This window comes from Pelmatolapia mariae, linkage group LG2 (assembly GCF_036321145.2).
Source record: "Pelmatolapia mariae isolate MD_Pm_ZW linkage group LG2, Pm_UMD_F_2, whole genome shotgun sequence".
NCBI lineage: Eukaryota > Metazoa > Chordata > Actinopteri > Cichliformes > Cichlidae > Pelmatolapia > Pelmatolapia mariae.
In genome coordinates, this window is record NC_086228.1 from 25,688,681 (window position 1) to 25,710,059 (window position 21,379).

At 37.9% G+C, this 21,379-nt stretch overlaps 1 protein-coding gene across 1 annotated transcript in view; it reads left to right on the forward strand.

Annotated features, from left to right (window-relative positions):
* pcdh11 (protocadherin 11) overlaps positions 1-21,379 on the forward strand; it is a 134,402-nt gene that overhangs the window by 82,039 nt on the left and 30,984 nt on the right. Inside the window, exon 6 of the mRNA XM_063496606.1 lies at positions 4,053-4,251. Coding sequence (XP_063352676.1) covers positions 4,053-4,251 — 199 coding nt within the window. The remainder of the gene's footprint in view (positions 1-4,052; positions 4,252-21,379) is intronic.

The window sequence follows — 21,379 nt, forward strand, 5'->3', positions numbered from 1 at the left end:
CTTCTGTAAACCTCCAGAGAAATCAAAGAGGCCTGTACTGTTGAGAAGAAAATGCCCACACTCCTGTGATCCCCAAGACTTTACAAATCAAAGTCTCAGCCTCCACACACGTTTCCACTTCTTTTGTGTCTAAATTGGGTGAGAGGGAAAACTAGGACATACGGTATTTCAACCTGTTAATACACATCCCATATACCACAGGACGTGTACTGCACAAGTCTCAATTACAAGTCTTACAGATACCTTATATAAGAAAAGTAATTTAATAGGCCTGAGACACCCAAAACATTTTGCCAATATAAGGTCACTGTCTCAGTTATTCAGTTTAAAGATGGATACACTTTGGAGTTACTGTAAAAGAAGATAAACACAAGATATGCCAAACAAGTCATGAAAAACATTTAGGCATGGATTTCCCTTGGAAATGTCATCTCACTATACTCATTCGTCTATGAGTAAGTGTTGCTGTCACTCCTTCCTTGGTGTTAATATTCTGTCATTGGTGGTGTCCTTAGAGCAGGGATGTGAAACACATTTTACATCGTGGGCCGCATACAGCCCACTTCGATGTGAAGTGGGCCGCACCAGTGAAACACGATAAACATGTAACATTACAGAAGAGGTTCTAGTTGATCATTGTGCCTATAAATTTAGACTATAGAGTTTTCAATAGTTAACAGAAAATGTCTGTGTGCTTCGGTGTAGTATGGATGGCAATGGACGGTGGGGGTCTATATCAATCAGAAAAGCTGTAACACTAAGGGCCTTATGTTAGACACCCTTGCCTTAGGGGGATGTGACCAGAACCAATACCTGTGCTACTTTTCAATACCAAAATTCTAAAAACACAAAAACTATTTTTGTTTAAGTGTCACAGATAAAAAAAAAAATCAAAGGAAACAAATGTACATATGCTGCTATTGTTCAGAAACCGATGGGGACAGCATACACTTGAACATGAACATGTGTTCATGTCTACTCTTATATGCTGAAGAATTATACGAACCACAACAAAAAAAACTTTGTGTGGAAAATGGCGACTAGTGCCGCTGGCCTGACTTGTTGTTACGAAAGACAGTAGAAGTCAGGGATGGATGTATTTTGCATTGTTATGCTGAAATACCGTACCTTAAACCTGTATTTTAAGATGACAATAGCTGTGGTTGCACAAAGAATTCTGGGGCTATAGAGGTCTGTAGAAAAAACAGGTTTCTGTTTTGACCTCTACAAACACTTTCCTGCTGACTTCATGGCCTCAATCACTCATTTTAGGTCACACTGAATAAAAACGAATTATTGTCAATCTTTGTTATACAGGGTGTCTCAGAAAGAATAATCTGATTTCAAAAGGCTATATATTATTAAAGTGATGGAAGTTTAAATTTTAAAATACAGCACGTCTGAATATAGAGTTTCACATACAAAACAATGTTCACAAGTGCTCAGTGTGTGTTTATTCATTTTATGCTTAATATTAAATCCCATCCAGTATATGTTCATAATGTGTAATACACATTTAACACATTTATTAGACCACCCAGTGTAAGGTTTATGCCATAGCTGACCTAAATTAACAGTATTGGTAATTCCCAAAAATCATTGTTTATTTTTCTGTAATGGTTAATCTACTAGTACACACAAGCTATTTAATCCAAATATTTTAAAATGCAAAAATATAATAACTGTTGTCATCCATGAATTTTCAAATTTGCTGTTTTATAAAACAGCTGAAAAAAACTAAAGCACATTATTATTATTTTTTAATTAAGGTGCCAAATTACTATTATTTACTTGCATTCCTGAACAGAAAAATCAGTTTTAATGGTTGATTGTTATGCTTGATTAATTTCTGGCTTCTCACAGAAGTCCAGTGTACCGGCTCAAATGTGTGAATGAAAGCACAAATTCAGTTTGTTATTTGCTTAATAAATAACAATATAATTCCAAACACATTTTTGACTGATTTCAGATTTCTATTTGTGTTTTCATTTGTATTATGTGCTTAATGTCTGTTCGCATACTGAGAGATGAGGAGTGTTTGGGGAATCACAACAGAACTGTTAAAGTTCTTCCTGATTGCAGTTTGCACTGTAACTCGCAACCCAACCTTTCTGCAGTTTCAGCATAATGTTAAGCTTTAAATGTAAAAGTGTTCAGTGCGTCCCCCTTCTGGACGCATATATCCACATGATAGTCAAACCCATACTTTTGTGAGCGTGTCTGGAGCCAATGTAGCCACTGCTATTGTTATTCTACCAGCAATCATGTAAAATTCACAAACTGCTCTTTCTAACAGTACGTGTTTTGTTCACTCTTTACTATGTTTCAAAATAGATAATTGTCTACGATATGAAACTGCGTGTCACTGTAGCTAAGGCCATCTTTTATACTGTTTATATGAAATACACACTACCTTTTTATTTGGAATTGGTATTATGATACCAGTTATGTCCCATAGGCTATAATGTTTGCAATGGCTAAAAAGATAAATAAGTGAATGAATGAGCTAACATATTGGAGCTAATGATCGACTTCATAGTACCATTAGCAGGCTACCTCACCAATAATTTCATTCAACTTTTACGTCTTATAAACAAAGTATCATGTTAACGTTTAAGTAAAAAGTTTGTCACCACCTTGTTGGTGTCTTTAAATTACTTTATAATAAAAGATTTTATGTTTAAGTAGTGATGCTGGTTTTTTTTCGATAGTTGGAAAAAATGGGTACTGAGAATTGTGTAATTTTACTGGTGCTGGAACAGACTAGTCTGATACTGTAAAGCCTACAGTGTAAAAGATAGTTAAACACCAAGCTCACCCATGAGCCTTACCCGTATGTTAAGGTTAAGGTTAAATTGTAAAGGTTAAGGTGAATTGAATCAATATCTTGATATGAAAATAGAAGAATTCCAGTGTAGAAGAAACAGGACTCAACAATCACAGTTTCAATTGATGATAACACTGGTTTAGTGAATCACTAAAGCCTTTTATTCTGTTTGCCCCTTCAGTCAAAGAAGAAAAAAAAAATCTCAAGTAAGTGTTGCGGTTAACACCATACACATAGTTTTGAGATTTCTGTCCTCACCCCAGCACAATGGCTGTGAGAAGAATTTTGATTGTGGTGCTCAAAGCTTTGATATATTTTAAAAGATTAAACAGTGTTTTTCTGTAGAAGAAATGTCCTTGTTTTTCCAGACAGATCTCACTTTGAAGTATTCATAGGAACTCCTCACTGCTGAATAAAACAGTCTTTAAAAAAAAAGAAAACAGTTCACTCTGTTCTATGGATTATAAAGAGTACCTTTAACACTACTTCTAGAATGAAGCATTGCTGCCAATATTTCAATGTAATTTCTCAACTCTGTAGTCTCTCTATAGTCAAAACAAAAACTGAGATTTCATTCATCCCTGCAATGGGGTGAAGGTAAAAATCTTAGTAGTGGATATTTCAAAACCTGGACCGATACAGTGGGTTTTATTCATTCAGCAATCAGCCCATTGTTTATGACCACTCACAGGTGAAACAATCATATAGGTTATCTCCTAACAGCAGCACATGTCAGGGTCTGGGATTTATGCGATTTAAGTAAAGAGTGAGCTGTTGTCGTCAAAATGCGGGACCGGGGAGAATGAGCAAGCGTAAGGACCTGAGACGCTTTGACAAAGGCCAGATTGTTTGAGCCAGACGACTGGGTCTAATAACAAGGGCTGTTTTTGTTAAGCTGTGATGAGTGAGAGGAGAACCATAAAATGGTGTCAGGGTGTTTGTTGCTGAGGAATGTGGAGCAAGTCTGATCCAGGATGGATGCCTTGCGTCTTACCCGACTTAAAAGATCTGCTGTCTAGGTCTGTCTTTAGTATGAGAGTAACTACAAATTAAAAAAAAATGTTTATCCCTTACCTCTTAAACTGCTTACAGTCACTATAATAATGTAGGTTTCTGTATTATTATTATTATTAGTAGTAGTAATAGTATGATGATCATGATGTTCATATTAACAGGACAGAAGCGTTTCTCATATAAACATTTCTTATCTTCTGGTGTGCTTCAGACCCAGCGCCGTGTGACGTTCCATCTTCCAGACGGTTCCCAGGAGAGTTGCAGTGACAGCGGGCTTGGAGACCCGGAGCCTAGCATCACTGCCAGTACCACCCAGACTCTTCCCCTTAGCTTCCCCCAAGAGGAGTACTATGAGCAAACATCACCTAACAGCCGGACCGAGGGAGATGGAAACTCAGACCCTGAATCCAGTGAGTAGTATATTTTTGCTAGATCTGACAGCAGGCAAATCCTTTCTTTTATGTTTTTCATTTTTATTATTGTTTGTGCTTTCTGAGGCTGACAGCATAATTTACAAGTGGCCATCTGTGTTTTAAAACAGTAAAATTATTTACTGAGATTACAGCTGTGATTGTAATTGTAACAACACAGCTTTGCAAACACTAAATCAGCGGCCATTTTTGTACCAAAAAAAAAAATAAATAAATAAAAATAGCTATGCATGTTGTTTTTGTGAGTTCATTCTTTAAGCAAGCAAAAAAATCAAATATTTCGCTACGTACTCATTCTTAGTGTGTTATATTTGACAGTTTTCTTTATACAGATTAAACCAAACACCATCTCAGTCATTTTAAAATATGCAAGTAAATTGGTTTCATTAAAAAAAAGAAAAACACAAGCAGTGATTCTGTCATGGGAAAGCAGAATAAAATAAAAAGGATGTAATTTGCACAATAGTGTGTTTGCTACTTAAAATTTATTTTGTAAGGTTAATTTTTTTTAACTGTTGTCCAGTGTTAAGCTGTACAACGTAATGGGAATTATTCCTCTGAAGTTTTAACTGTGTTGCCAAATTGTATTTTAATGATTCACAAGACAGCTGTCACGCCATGGCTTACTGCCCACTGCTGTTTTCCATAAAACAAGCCTTTTTAAACACAGTGATACACAACTCCTTCCTCATGCATATACATTTTAATAGTTGCTCAAACAAGTTCCAGATGGAAAAAGAAATGTCCTTAAGACAGTGTAGAAAAAAAACAAAACAAAAAAAACTCTGGGTTTTTTCATCAGTGTCAGTGTAGATCAAAAGTCTTTACACAAGCAGCATACCAGAGATGCTGCTGAAATTATTTTGCCATATATGACAAGACAGCATGAACAAGGCTATTCTGGGTCCCAGTGAATCCAGGTGAATCAGATTTTATTTTCTGGATGTAACCCTCCATCGTATATTTCAGACAGGACTGGTGCTCGGACTGGTGTAGATCTTCACTCTGTTGATTTTCAGTTTTCTGTCAAAATGTGAGACTTTTTTTTCTTTTTCCTATGCAGCATATAAAATCCAAAGAACACTGAAAAATAGATTGCTTTGCATACACCTACATGCAGTAAAGCCATTGTGTCATTGTTGTAAGTGAGACAAGAGTCCCTGGTGCCTCCCCAGCATCTGGGCTGACAGGTTTGGGGCCTGGGTGTCAGTGTGAGTGTGATTGTGAACGCTTGTGTTAGGTATTAAACAAAATGGGTGACATTGTGGTGATGGCCTTCTGTTCATGGCAAGATTGTGAAGTTATAACAAGACATTTTTGTATGTTTAACAAAACAGTTTTCTTTACATAACCACCTCAATATTTTCACACATCTGTACACATGCATGTTTATAAATGCATGCAGCACATCTCCTTCCCCAGCTGTTCCCTATAATGTATTCACCATGTTGACAGTAGTGATTCATATGTGATTCATTCGAATAGTGAGGCAATTGCTCATGATTCCATTAATATACAGAGACATAAACATCTCATACTTCATAAATTTGCTCAAATACTCCACTTATTACCCACTTTCCCTCTGGGGTAATATTTGTTGAAGTGTCTTAGCTTTAGACAGAAGACCATACTAATGTAATAAATGCATGTGTACTTTTACAAATTGCTGCATGAAAAATCCTAGTGAGTGCTGTATCGGAGTCTAATATAAGTAGTTGGATATTAGAAAAGCTATTTCTAGTTATTTGACCACAAAGCCACGCGTAATACTGTATTAAAGTCAATATAGTTCTAACAGATAAATAGTAAAGGCAGGTAAGAGGAGAATGGATCCTTTTCAAAGTTAATGTGCAAGCCATATAAAGCGATTTGATTAATATGCATCTTGTGTAATTTAGCAGAACCTTGATGAGTTTACAGGCTCTAGGAAATTACAAGAAAATCTCATTTTAATTCCTATAAAATAGATCTTTCATAAACCATGCATTTCCACCTAAAACCAAGAGTCTTTTTCATTTGCTTTTGGATGCTACCGATTCAACACACAACACACTTGCACATCATTTCAAGGCAGAGTGAAATTCACCTGACTCATCGAGCTCCATTTTCTTCTTTCAGAAGTTAAGTCAGATAAACTCTGACTCTGTGCAGCTCAGTTCAAAAAGAGAGATGGATCCTGTGCACGTTGACTGTCTCAGAGATGAGTGTGTTGGTGACAGAGGGGGGCCTAAGATGGATTAGATATGGTTTTATCAATGAGCACCAGGCTGGCATGGCAGTGGCAATCTCTTATCGTGTCGTCTCAATTTGTAAAGCAGAAAGAACAAGGAAAAGTGTAAAGAGGAGAGAGGAGATGGAATGACTCCAAGTGAAAAGTGAGAAACAGAGCTGAGAGATTGAAAGACCCGAGCAACAGTAGAACGAGAGAATTTCGAGAGTCAAAAGCAGTGTTGTTTCTTAAAGGTGCTTCAGCTAGAACCTGAATGTCAACTTGCTCTGAATAATTGTCTGTGCCAAAGGCAAGCCATGTGGCCTTCTTATGACAATGAATTTCTCAACTCCTCTTTAAACCTGCATCTTTATTAGACCACCCTCTCTTGATATAAAGTTCATATGACATTTTATGTTTCTATTATTTATGAGTAAGGCGGCTGTTCATTTTATGGGTTCTTGCCTCCCCCTCCAGGCTTATTTCACCACCCCGCCATCAGTCTTAAGCTGTCGCCTCTCTTGTCACACATTATTTCGAAGATTTTGTTAGTTCTTCTTCTGTCTCGACAAATATATAAAAAGTCCTAATTAACATCATTTGCATGTACGTTTTTATGTCAGAGCTGTATACGTCAAACAGCTGGCAAGTGCGAAACTATACAAGCAGAACAATTAAACATGGTGAATAGTTCAAAATGGGACATACATGTAATTCTTTGCTTTGGGAGCTACACCACTGTTTCAGTCGACATTCCCTCTAGTGACTTTGAGCTTTCCGGTACAAATCTACCCACGTTCACTCAGATGGTGTCTTGGTGTTTTAAACTGGAATACTAAAAGTATCCACTTGATGAAAAATGTAACCCACCTTGGCAATGACATTGTGATGTGGATTTGTTTGTGGGTAGCGTGAGCATACTCTTGATCTGTCAACCTGTGTGGACACTGAAATATTTATATCCTGTGTTAATTTTTAACCTCACTTTTTATCTGCTTCACTTTTTTGTGGTAACCTGTGCAGTTAAGCAGATGTTGTACTAATGATGACCTGAAAGGCTTTTGAAGAATGATGGGAATCATCATGTCGCGAGCAGCGATCAGTGCTAAGCCCTCAGACAAAGTGGGGCAAAGTGGGAGCAAATCCCTGAGTCTAAATCCCTCACATTTTTCAAACAATACACAATTTTGTTCTCTGGACGATTTGTAATATACTTATTTCTTTCTCCTGTTGTTGGAGTTGAGGGATTTAGGAGCTTGTACTTTTGCCCACTTACAAGCAGCTCAGCAAAGGCAGTTCCGACGAAGTGCATTACTCTCTGGAAGGAACATGAAATATCTGCACAGCACAGTGCCGTATCTTAATCTGTGGCATATGGCTTTCAAATGACCAGCTTACACCTTGTCTGTCTAAGATCTAAATCTGCTATTAAAATAAGCCAATCCTTTTTAAATACTGCAAATGTAATAAGATTACGGTTCTGAATGCGTTGCAATGCATTCTGTATCAATCTAAAAAAAAAAAAAAAAGGTAATTACTCATAAAAATCAGAGATTTCAATCATTATTTTTTTGTGTCTTTTATGGCACATTCTATAATTCCTGATACCGGCAGACAAATAATCTGATTAAAGGCTTGCAAAGTTCATACTTTCTGGGGGTTACATTCTCAACTCTTTGATTTCTGTAGGTCCAAAATTTTCATAATGGCTCTCAGACTGAGTTTCCAGTTGGCTGATTTACAACTGCCCTTTTCTTGTCTTTGGAAAAGGCCACTTGACTTGATCTAGTGTGCCAAACACGTTGGTACCACTTGAATTTTTAATACTTCTCTAACCTCCAACTCTACTCAGTATGTCTGGCCGCCCATTCGCTTGTGCTGAGATTGGAATTCAACTGTCTAGACACAATCTGCCAGCAAATAAAGGGATTTAATGAGAAAAAAATAAGTTTGTGGGTGATTGGGACTGTGCATTACGAAAAAGTATAACGCTACAGTTTATCATTAAAAGCAATAGTTTAGCACATCATTATGTGACAGCAGCAACATTACAGTGTTCAGTACAGTTAGCTGCATTAATTATTCATATGAGCCGGATCTCAGTTTCACTTTGAGGGTTCTCATATGCAATTAGAAGTAATGAATGTGCTTCTTAATTACATTCATTTGTGCAAATTTCCATTCCCCATTGAATTTTTTTCTGTGGAAACATTGTGACACTGACCAATGGCATATCATTTGCAATGTGACTAAATCCATTCAGCATAGAACAATTAGCTGTAATTAGTGTTACAATGTCATGAGCGACCAGGGGGAAAGACTAAGCTGACATGCAAGGGAGAAGAGGACCCTTGTTCAGAGAGTTAAAAGTCCAATATTGTAGCAAGAGCCAGATAATTGGCTGACCACAGGTTAGAAAGATGATGAACTGTTGTAAGAGTGTTTTTTTTTTTTTTTTCAACTTTTATGTGCAAGGTTGGCTGAGCAGGCATTCTCTTTGATAGCAATGCCACACTTACTTTAGCTGCCAATGCAACCTTTTACTTTTGCCGGCCCATCTCATCATCTGCTGCTGACAAATGAGCAGCTTCACAGGAGTAATTAAGAACCAAGTGCCTTGCTTAAGGGTACATCGCTGGTGGTTGAAGGATGGGAAGAAGGATTACCTTACATATTGTCATGTTATCTGACTTATTCTGGCAGCAGTGTGTATATTTAATTCATACCGCACATAAAATGGTAATGCAGCCTATTCCTACTCTTGCAGTTATCCCACAATCTGCAAGATAACTTCTTCAGACTACTTTTTCTTTCACATCATTTGCACCAGTTTGCTTCCTGCTATATATTTCTCCACGATATAAATAAATAAAAGCCTTTGTGCCTTCTGGCTCCCAGAACTTTTTACAGCTGCCCCAGTGGGCCTGCAACAGAGCTAAATGAAGCAACAGTGAATATTAACCTACATAGATTGGACCTTTCCTTTCAAGATGATTTTAGGTGCTTTTTTCTGCATTTTCTGATCGCTGGGGGTCTAGAACTGAGTCGGAAAGGGGATTTAAATGGACTCATCTGTATCCTTCTCATCCAACTGGGATTTGGTGGAAGCGCTCAGTTGTCAGAGGTGAGGTGGAGGGGAACCCTTGTTTTATCTGGTTCAAATGCCACACCAGTTGTCTTGGAGAGAGAAAGAGACGAGCTATTGATCTGGAGGAGTCAACTCAGCTCACAGAAATCTCTCTCCACCCTCCTTCAAACAGCTGAAAAGTGTCATGTTAGAAACCTCCTTTTCCACAGTATTAGGGCCTGTTCTTTGTTGGCCTGCCAAAGTCTTCTGTGAAGTTGAGACAGGAGCTTTCTGGTGCAATCAGACAGATCTTACCATGAAAGATCTCGAGAGTGGCATTTGTAGATTTAAGACATTTTAACGGCTCTACATATTGAAAGTTGAGCATGTTATTAGAGGTGAGAGCTGCAAACTAACTGCATATTATCCACAAGATATTAGGTAGATATATTTTTAGTACTATTGAAGTCCTAACTATTATGTGCTTTATGTGGATAAATTTACTTTTTTCAACTATTGTAGGGGATTATATTTCTGTTTTAAATGAGAAAATGTTTGTGTTATTATTGGATCCTTTGATTCTTTTATTTCAGCATCTGTGAAAGAGGCAATAGGCAGCTTTTTTTTTTTAATTTCACTATGAAATAAATGCTAATTGCACAATGTAGTGGCTATAGAATCATGAGACCATCCCCTTTTAGGTTGGTTCCCCATAAGCCTTTTTTTCCACTATGCAATTCTGTCTGCCACTATGTATCAACATACCCAGGGAAAATGTGAGGCACAGTTGTGCAACCCAAATAGGTAGAGGAGAGTGCATTTTTTCCCCCAGTACCTATTGGTAGCTTTCCCCAGGTAGCTGAAATGGCGGATGGTGAAACAAAAGGAGTTACTGTGGAAACTCTACCTAGAAAAATAAAAACAGCCTGGTTGTCAGGGGAGGAAGGCAAAGAGGGAGAGTGATATAAAGCGAAAGTAAAACAAAAGTGATCATGACTGATTTACCCTCATTGAGCTCCAGGGCTTTGGAGCGGTTCAGAACCAACATACACTTAGCATTATTTTAACTAGATCACCAAATAAAAAGAAACAAACAAAGAAAAAGAACATTATCTTTGTCACAGTGACACAAGGAAGGCTCGTCTTTTTGCACATTTATGCACGAATGAAATGAAACCTCAGAATGAAATTTTTGAGAGAAAAACAGAAATGTTGGCATGATACAGTGTCTGACTGTCCAAAAGCTCCTGTTTCAAACTGACTCAGCAGCACTGTGATACGAGTGGGTTTTTGAAAGACCTACACAATTAAAATACGTATTTGAAAGTTGTTAACATGTTCAGTAAGTCTTATGTCTGATTTGGGAAGGAATCAATAGCTGCCAAGTTTGATCGTATCTCTGGACAATGTATTCTGAACTCGGCAGGGCTGGAGAGAGACTTCAAACAAGGATAGCGGCTCAAAGGCCCCAGCCAGCAATCCACTTTGTTCCATTTCACTGACTCTGTGATTCCCAAACTGGAATATGGCTCAGGCTGCATATAAAACCTGTAAAATATTGTGTTTGAAAGAGGTGAGCGTTGTGAGTCCTCGATTCCATAGCTGATTTGGTCTCAGTATTATCAAACATGAATCTTCAAAAGCAAAAACAACACACCTGAAGTGAAAAATCTGTGAGCTATGTATTTGATGATAACGGTGTATGGCATATGCATGGTGCGATAAGCTGTAGGTTTTTATAGTCATATATTTTAGTCTGGTTGGAAATAAACAACCACTAAGCCTTGTCTTGAGCTTCTGGTCAGAGCTCCTCAGATAATAACCAAGATGAATTTTTAAATTCGGAAGAAAACCTCATCACACATTTGGATCCCACAAAGCTCCAAACATTTCCTAAGATCTCTCCTTAAAGTATGATGACCTGAGGTTACACCTGACTGTAGAGCAAGAAACTCTGAGTCCCTACAGAAGCAAGAGGAAAACATTGGAAGCTATAAAATATGGATGTGCTAATTTTTTATTCAATTTAATTAGATACAGATAGCTTTCACAAAAATCCCAAATGTAGATGACGTAAAAAAAAAAAAAGGGAAAGATGAAAGATGAAAGTGAAAAATAATATCACCTCTGCACCAACCTGCAGCATTTGATTGTGCAACCAACGCTTCATTCAGTTCATATTGGCATGCTGGCTGCACTGTTTTAGCACCTCTGCTTTGACTACAGAAAATAATACTGACATATCCAGTCACTAAAACCTAGGTAAGCAGTGTCTGGCCAGTGAAATTTAACAAGAAAAAAAATATCAATTAAAACATACAAAGTGAAAAGAGTATCTCTTCTTGGGTCTCAAAACAGTGTTCTGTCTGATTAATAAATAAATAAAACAAATCAAGATGGATTAGCTACTGCTCTTTGATGGGAAACTGATAGGAAGACCAGAAGTGTCCCAGCAAATATGGCTGAAATTCTGACGTCATTTCTATGGTCAAAATCGTCACATCACAGGCCAGATCAGAACTTGTCTTACAAAGTGAGAAATATTGCAAGGAAGAAATGACATGCTTTAGCCTTTGTTTTATTTATTTATTTATATTTTTAAACAACAACTAATAGGGTTAATACTACAAACTAGTTGCACAAAGTTTAGAATCTTTTAATATTCTTTTAATAAAAATAAACAATAATTTTATGCCATTTATAGTTTTTTACATATAAATTCTATTTCATTTGTTGCACAGTAATTAAAAGCAACTCTTATGATTAGCCCCTCTCTGTCCATAATGTCAGGAAACAAAAGCAGGATAAGCAGGAACTTGGGATTGCTATTATTTAAACACAAAGAAAATGAGCTCATAGGAAAAGTGCTGAACCCAATAACAAGAGTGTTCACGTTCGACTTACACTTTTGCAGTTATGTTTTCTCTTTTTCCTTCTCATCGATTCTACCAAGTTTTTTTTCTTTTCATTTTAGCTATTTAGTTTTAGTATTGTACACAAAAAAATCTGAAGATCCTCATTTCTGTCCTGGAAGGAAAGACAAATCCCTTTGAGTTTAGAAGGTCATGCCTTAAAAATCTGCCAAATCTAACATGTGGAGCTACCTGCTGTGGTGACCCCTTGTGAATAAGAGACCAGCCAAAAGTAACCTTTATTCTAATGATTAAAGATATAGTAGGAAAAAAAAATTGAACACAGAATTTCTTTAGGAGCTTTCATTTCTGAACTATTTTTCAACCATGATTAGACGCCAAGAAAAGACCAGCTGAGAGTTATTTAGCATTGAAATTTTGGGGGTTTTTTGGGTGGGGGGTCGTGCCCTTGGCTCACCTTTCACCACTCTTAAATCACTTAAGATGTGCATATTATTATACATATGTACAGATGCATGTGGAGGCACTTAGCAATAGGAAGTAAGTTAGCAAATTACTCTGTGATTTATCATCTTGATAGATAAGTTGTATGTTGCTAATCACCTTGGCAAAGTGTGGTGCCGCGCGCAAGCACGATCACCATTTCTGAATTATGCCGCATGCCATACCGGCCAACCGTCTCTACCATACCATTCTCATTGAAATTACAATGAATAATTGTGGGTGTTGCTTCCCCTGTGAAAAGCGCATGGCATTTTTTCTCTTCCCACACAGCACACCTCTCCTTCTTTCTCCGCGTCTCTTCCTTTAAGATATTGCGCCATATTAAAATGCATGGTCTCATCCCATTCTCATTTTTCACATGCAGTCGGTCTCAAGGATAAGGATGGCCTCTGCTCAGAAGGACTTATTGACCAAAATAACTGTGCATCAATATGTCTCCTGAAGGCTGAGCAGACCACAGCATCACACGAGTTGTATTTTCACCAACTCTCTCAGCTTTTAATGTTATTGACCTGGGTTGTCCGGATATTCTGCAGTACACCAATAGCGGGCTAGAAGCATATGGCAAAGACGTCTTAAAGCTTCATTGTCCTAAAAAGAGCACAATTATTTATGCATCAGGGGAAGCTGAATAATAGAAGTGTTCTGACAGATAAGAAAAATGAACATTAAGCAGATATTTACTTGAAGAACAGCCTGCTGTGACTAAAGTAAAATTATATTGCGGCTTTTCTCTGCCTTATTTTCCAATGCGAAAGCGCTATGAGATTAACTGCAGTTTTGATTAGATTCAATTTACAGTGATAGCTTCAGTATTGCCGCAATGACATCAATGATATGATGACAGACGGCTACAACTATGATGCCATCTGTCTATATTTCACGTATTAGCATATTTCTGCTAAAATGTGTCATTCACAAGAAATGCAATATTTTCCTGTGAAATCATTAATTTCACAAGCACAAGCATAAAATTGCAATAAATCTCATGCTTAACAGTACTCATACACATACATACCCAATTGATTTCTGATGAAGTTACCAGCTTTTAATCCAGTTGGTTGAAATATAATAAAAATATATTTCTATATGGTAAAGAATACAGGTTACAGTATGTTTTGAAAAAGTATTCTGAGTTAGAACAATCATTTAATCCGGGTGTTGAATGCACAAGCATGCTTGGGATTGCTCCGCTCTGCATTATATGGAACCTAACCATGCTCAATCAATGTATACACCGACTGGTTGATAAATTGGTATTCATGGAGATGTGGAACCCCTCACATGCTGGTAATACTGATACATGGAGTCAGAGTGTGGTGAGAAACGACGGAAGAAGTTGTACTGAATGAGTGCAAGAAAAAAGAGAGAAGAAAGAGAGTGAGGCTTTCAAATAGGACAAGGGGGTTGATCTTCATCTAGGCCCTCCAGGACATGTTCGGCCTAACAGAAAATGACAGTGGAGTTCAAGGAGGCTTGACACTGAACACATAAACCTGATTGTTGTGTACTCTACGCTGCAAGAAAGCTGAGGCATTCATCACATCCACCATCACAAGTTTGTGCTGCACTTCTGCCCGTGCTCTTTGTGAGGCATCTGTGGGGACCTCAAGGCAATGTAGCACTCGTGAGCAGTCTGCCACTCCATGCATGCAGAAGCAGACCTGGTGCACAAAATACTTGCCAGAAGCTCCTGCGAGCAAGCAGACAGACTGTGTCCCTTTGTCCCCATTTCCCCCTGACACCTGCATGATTGCATTGATTTGTCCTTATTCTATTCAGCCAGATGTCCCACTGGATTTCAAGCGTCAAACATCTGTCATACTGACTAATTCAAAAAGAAAAAATTATATTGACAATTTCCAGGATTTTGTGGAAATTGTACTACTTCTCTGGATTAATATTCTATGTATAAGATATTCAGGCTAAAACAGCAAAACATAACACCAGCGGTTGCTGAAAAAAAGACACCCTTTTATTTTTTTTCCATTTAGACATCTCAACACTCTTCAAAGTTCTAAAATATTCTTTTACTGTAAACAGCGTATCCGAAGTATTTACAGACATAAATGCGGTTCTTTGGATGTATCCCTCGGTGTTCATTTCAGACAGAATGGTAAGAGAGAGAAGAAAATACTGGGTGAAAGAAAGGCAATGTTAGAGAGAGTGAGTTCATAGTATTAGCAGAAATAGACTGAAACATCTCCTGAAGCTAGTTACAGGCACTAGCAGCAGCAATGTCTTTGTTATGATAAAATCAGGGACCTCTGCAAGTGTGCCCTTGATTCTTCAGTTGGCTTAACTCGGCAGGTCACCAAGGGGAGGCAGATGTTGTCTTGAGGCATGTCCCACTGCCTCCACGAGGGCTATTGCTGGTGTTGCTGAGCTTGTAGAGGGGATGGGGGGTTGGAGGTGCATTAAGCCTCAGCTTAGCCACCACAGGCCAGCGCTGGGGATGTTGGAATGAGCAGAAATGCTCATTTTGATCCAGTGAGGTATAATAATTGATGATCAGTCCTGCTGTCGCATCTGGGACCCACTGGTCCGTGCTATAATACACCCTTAATGCAACACATGGTGGTGTGGACAGAGGTGCCATGGGGTCTCATGCTGACTTTCATTTCATGTGGTATAATGGATGATTGAGCGAATACAGTTCCATATAATGCACCATGCAAAGCCCTCTCTTGCACCTTAACTTCTTGTACGTGTTGAATAAAATGCTGAATTCATCCCTGAAGAACTTGAGACATTTGATCACTAAAAGCCCTCTTTTAAGCTGTTGTTGCCTTGAAGCGTCTAATTATAGTTACACTTTTCTAAACATATAATGCAGAAGAAAAGCACAAACACTAAAATGTTTGAGATGAAGGAAAGTAAACATGAAGAGTAAAAGCAAAAGGTAGTCAGCAACTGTCAATTTGGGAACATTTTAGTCGTACAGAAAATGAAAGTGCAGTTTAGTGGCCCTGGAATTTTGTTAAGAAGATCTTTGAGACCATACAAGACAATATTTCTCAATTCTTCAAGTGAATGAATTGGCAGAGAGTAAAAGAGAAAGTCCTGTGAGGAAGGACATATAAAATCTGCTCTTTTCTGAAGTTCAGCTTCATCACTCTTAAGGCTTAATACTTGACCTATATCCCCCACCTACCAACTCATTCCATTTAAATAAAAATAAAAATAAATAAACATCTTATTTGTTGTTTTGTTTCTTTATTAATCACCCTTGTTGTCCAGAGAGACACAGCGCATGCAGACCCTTTACATGCCAAGCATATATATAAAGCATTCCTACAGAAGCACATACATACGAATACACCTTGATCTGCATCTAGCTGAACAAACCTCCCACGTTGCACAACTACAGTTAAGAACAGAGAGGTCGAACACAAAGCACTAGCATCGACAACCTAAGGGTCTTTGAAAACCTCCCTTGTAGATCTTTCTTCAGTGTGATTCTCCTGCTGCAGGAGATCAAACAAAAAGCAGAGCTGCCCAACACGAGATCAGTCCAAAACTCGAGCAAAACAAAAAGTCCCCCAGTCTCCCCTCCACACAAAACAGGTCTCACGTAACGTCATGATTTCTTTTAAAAATTAACGTGAACCGCTTAGAAAGTTAGAGTTTCAGCGTAAATGCCAAAAGCGATCAATAGGTTGCCATTATCCTGGTCACAGTGGACAAAATTTAAACCACTGAGCAGCTTTGTCTGTTCAAAAAAAGAGCTCTGTTTCGTGTTTGTTGTCATTGTTGGTCGTCAGTGATCCGATCACATTTTAATCACAGTACTCGGCCTCATTGATTTCAGTTTACCACAGATTGTGCAGAATGAAATATTGTTCTTTTTTTTTCTCCATCAGTGGCAATTATCCAACAATAGGAGCTTGATATTGCAGCGTATTAGAAGGCATGGTGTTTGTGAAATACTGGGTTTGGGCGACTTGTGTGCAGCAGCCAGGATTTGAATATAACAAACACACACACACATTCACATGTGCAGCAGACACATGCCTGTGTGCTCTCGAGCAGGCGCTGATATACACCCACAGGCCCACTTATACTGTCGACAAATGCAGACAAGAAAGACAACTGGACACATAATTAGTGAATGGATGCCTTTTCTTGCCTTATCCCTTATCACTGATTTTTCAGAACAGCATATGTATGTTTGTTACACTTTGTACTCACAGTTTTAGACAAACCAAAGCCAACATTACACTTCCATACAGTTTTCTTGCCCTGTCTTTTACAAGTTGTGTTTTTAAGTTTATAAAGTTCTGGCTGCTGGTTATTCAAAAAATGTTCTTGGCTTTAACTATATTATACTTGGCCCATACTATTAATGGCCATATTTGCAAGGGTCTGTCTGAATAGTATGGCATATGTTATTTTAAATAGAGGACATTAAGAGTTTCTTTCCTCATCATTTCAAACTAGACATTGCAGTTATTACTGTTAATTTTCTTCCAAGTGAAAAATGCGCATACTGCCATAGAACCCTGGCAAAATCCATCTGTCTTACCTTTGGAGCATCTGCCATTGCTTACAGGGCCGTCCACCTCACGAGTCACGGGGACTTAGCGACATCTGTCCCAACAGATAGAAAATCAGGATAGGGCCATCCATTCTGTTAACGCTCCACTGAACTCTGTGTTATGTTCACCATAATTTGCTTTTGGTTGCTGCAGCATCCCGGAATATTGCTTTGCAGCAGCTCAGACAAAGTCGACTGGTTGTAATGTGTCCCTTTTCGGCCATTCTGCAAGCAGATAATTTGATAAACCTCCAGACTTAATGGCTATGCTGCATCCTGATAAATGTGGGTAATATGACAGGGGACAGAGGATTTCCCTAACAATTTCTGAAGAGAAATTTGGCTATTAGGATGATTTGATATTTTCCGGAGAGAGTACATTTGATCTGAAGGGAATGCATTTTGCTGACATTCAGTGTATTACTGTATGACTTTTTTTTTTTTAGTTACGGGAACCGATTCGTACATTGTTTATTTTGTTTCCCATCTTGTTCATGAATGTGGATGTAAATGCTGGATTTGGACCTCTTCAGGCAACATTTCATTTTAAACTTTTTCGGAGCATCACATACCAAACTCATATTGCGGAGAAAACAAAAAAGTAGCGTTACAAAAACAAACTATTACTCAGTTTCGTATTTTTGGTTCCAGCTCCATATGCTCTTTCGCTTCTCCCGAGCAAGAACGCTCTCCACTGCACACATACAATATTATTCACAATACATTACCCTTTTATATATTCTTGAAAACACAAATCAGAATAAAGTTAGTGAAACTGACCATGCAGTGACCCAAAAGCTCTCCCTGGTCTGCCTCTCTCATGCTTTGTCTCAATCTTTTGAGGGTAAATGCGTCAGCTATTGCTCATATGGTAAAATATGCAATCTGTGCCTGCCAGTCTATGAGCGAGTTTTTGGTTAATCCTCATGAATACGTGACTTTGTCTGCATGAATAAATAAAAACCTGCTCACTGGGTAATTGAGGTGCTGTGCCACTAACAAACGAGGACACAATTTGTAAATGAGATTTTTTTTCCTTCGCCAATCTAGACCTGTGGTGATTTATATCAAATGAAAATGCTTACTAAAAAAGAAGAAATCATATTGATTCAAAAAATAATGGAGATGTGACAGCGAAATTCACACCTGAGGACTCTTGTTTTGCTTTTTATTTTTTTCTGTCAATTTTGGAGAAGCTTAAGGGTATGAATGCCCCATTGTGTTAATGGTGGGTGAGAATACATGAACAGTAAATTTCAAGCACAGAACATTTATAGCGCACTGCTGAAGGTGGGGGGAAAGGAGAGACAGAGACAGACCCTGGAAAGTGTTCTATTTTGTATTCTGAAAGAGCCCCAATTTCAGTCAGTTTTGTGCTGTGTGTGTAACGGATTCCATATGTTGATTCCCTTTATAGAAAAAAGCTACCTGTCTTAGGGCTACTGTTTTGACAGAGCACTTTCGGATTCACCGCAGCAACATCCCAGATAATTGAGCCAACAGCCTAAAAAGGTTTCAGCGTGTCAAAAAATAAATAAAAACAACAGTGAGGTTACTTAAACTCAGATACCTAGAGCAGTTCAGAGAACTGAACATTGCTGCATGTGTACCACAAAACTGTAAGTTTCAATTTGGACCCTTAATCTGGTTCAAATTTGCACCGATCTAGTTTATGTTCATGTGTGCTAAGCATGCACTCCAGAATTTTTACTTTTTGAGCTCAGAAAACTAGTCAGCAGTTCCGGTACTTAAAGCCTTTCAACCTGGAGTAGTCCTTATACATAAAAATCAAAAGCTTCTATTGTATTTACAGCCTGATTTTATTGCAAACATGACTCAGCTAACTCCATTCCCCTGAGTGAGTCATGGGCTCACCTCAGCTACGAAGTCTCAGCCTGCAAACATCTTTTTTTTATGGCAAACCATGTTCATCAAAGGCTTCTTAAAAACCTTAAAATAATCAAAACAGATTTTATTTTTATAACATTAATGGGAAATATTGCTCTAAAATGTAAGGGCTTTGACTCTTATTAGCTTTAATTTTTATTTGATTCAGTTTGAAATCCTGAAATGATTATTTCTTCCCTCCAAATATGTAGAATAGAAAGAGAATTTGAATTGTTGAATATTGACAAATCCATCAGATAACATGTTGACCTTGTAAAACATGTTTTTTTTTAATTCCATTGATTGTTTTTATTTGTATATTCTTAGATCGGTTATCTTCACCTTGTGTTTGTAATGGAGAGTCTAAACTAATATTATTTCTTTTAATAAAAACTGATCATTGTGCTGCAGCTCCTAACTCACTAATGGGCACATATCTTGCCAAGTTTTCTCTGAAAGACCAATTTTCATTAATACAAATCTGAAATGTGTCAAATTAGAATGTGGAAATGCAAATGTATGAAGGTTAAGGTCAGATGTTAAAACTGTATTGGTTTTTGTGAGTATTGTTTGTTTGCCATTTGTATTTGAATGTCCCTGGTAAATGCTGTGAAGGCCGGTTCGTGTTTGCTCAGGGACTGACAGAAACAATTAGCTTCTTTAACACCAGGATGCCCGTGAAGTATCATTGCTTCTATCTCAGGAGACAAGCGTTATAATGGCTAACAATTTGGGTAGCATTTACTGTAACAGCAAAAATACACAACTATTATGATACTTATCTCGCAAGATATGATGACGACGAATACCTTGGGAACGAGATAATCAAACTCAGATAGGGCACCTACAGCTTTTAGCCCATCGTTTACCACCACAGTACACTTTTCTGGTGTTCGATATCCCACCAAAGCAAGCCTTGAGATGTGCATTGATTTCACTGGTGTCCTCTTCGCCAATCCTGCCCCTCACGCCTAGTGCTTGACCCACTTATTTTCTCATCTTTCCCTGTTTTCTCATGAGAGTTTTGCTTGCACACTGCTTTTCCCATTACAACGTGAGTGGATGCAGGCCAAGTATGATTGCATTGCATAGGCTGTCTCTCTCATTCTCTCTCGCTCTCTCTCATTCTTTTTCCCACTGTGACTCACACGCACACATACACACTCTGTCTACCTGAATGAGTTAGGTGATACCAGGCCAGTCAGCCAACAAATAAATCACCAGACAAATTGACATATATGCCACAAGAGAGACCGTCATTAAAGGAGTCGTTGAACACTGCGTGTGCTATAAGGATTTCAGCAATGATGGATATTGACAAAGCAGTGTGTTTAAACTAAACTAAAACCCATACTGACCAAGTAAATCCACAAATTACTGATAATACAGGGCAAGACAGTGCTCTTCCCTTTCTGTAGGAATTATGGACATCTAGTGATTAAAATGGAATATTTAGACTTGCCATGTTTTTATTATCTTTCAGTGAATGCTTTATATCTACATGGGAGTGAGTTCTCTTCCAAGAGACCACCATGTGGACTCCCTCTGTCCTTCCATGTTTTACAGAAGTTAGTTTTTTCTTCTTTAACTTAGCCACTAAATCCAATACACTTATTATATTATATTATATTATATTATATTATATTATATTATATTATATTATATTATATTATATTATATTATATTATATTATATTAGCTAGCTGGTGATCCCCCTGGCACCAACTAGTCCTGTGTGAAAAATGCGTATTCTCAAATCAGTTGGTGAGTGGTTGCTGGAGGTGGCTGGCTGTTACTAGATGAAAAAGCTTTCAAAAAAACTTCCTTGTGGTCACCATAGCTCATAGTTTCATAGATAATGCCATTTTTTATGCAATTTAGATGGGAGTCAAAAAAAGGTTGCATGTGTGGCAGACCACGTATTATAGCAGATATTCATACCAGATATTCAAATTAATAAATTTACAATTTCTTCATGTAGAAATACTGCACATCACAGGCCTCCGAGTACCCATAAGGTCATACATTTTT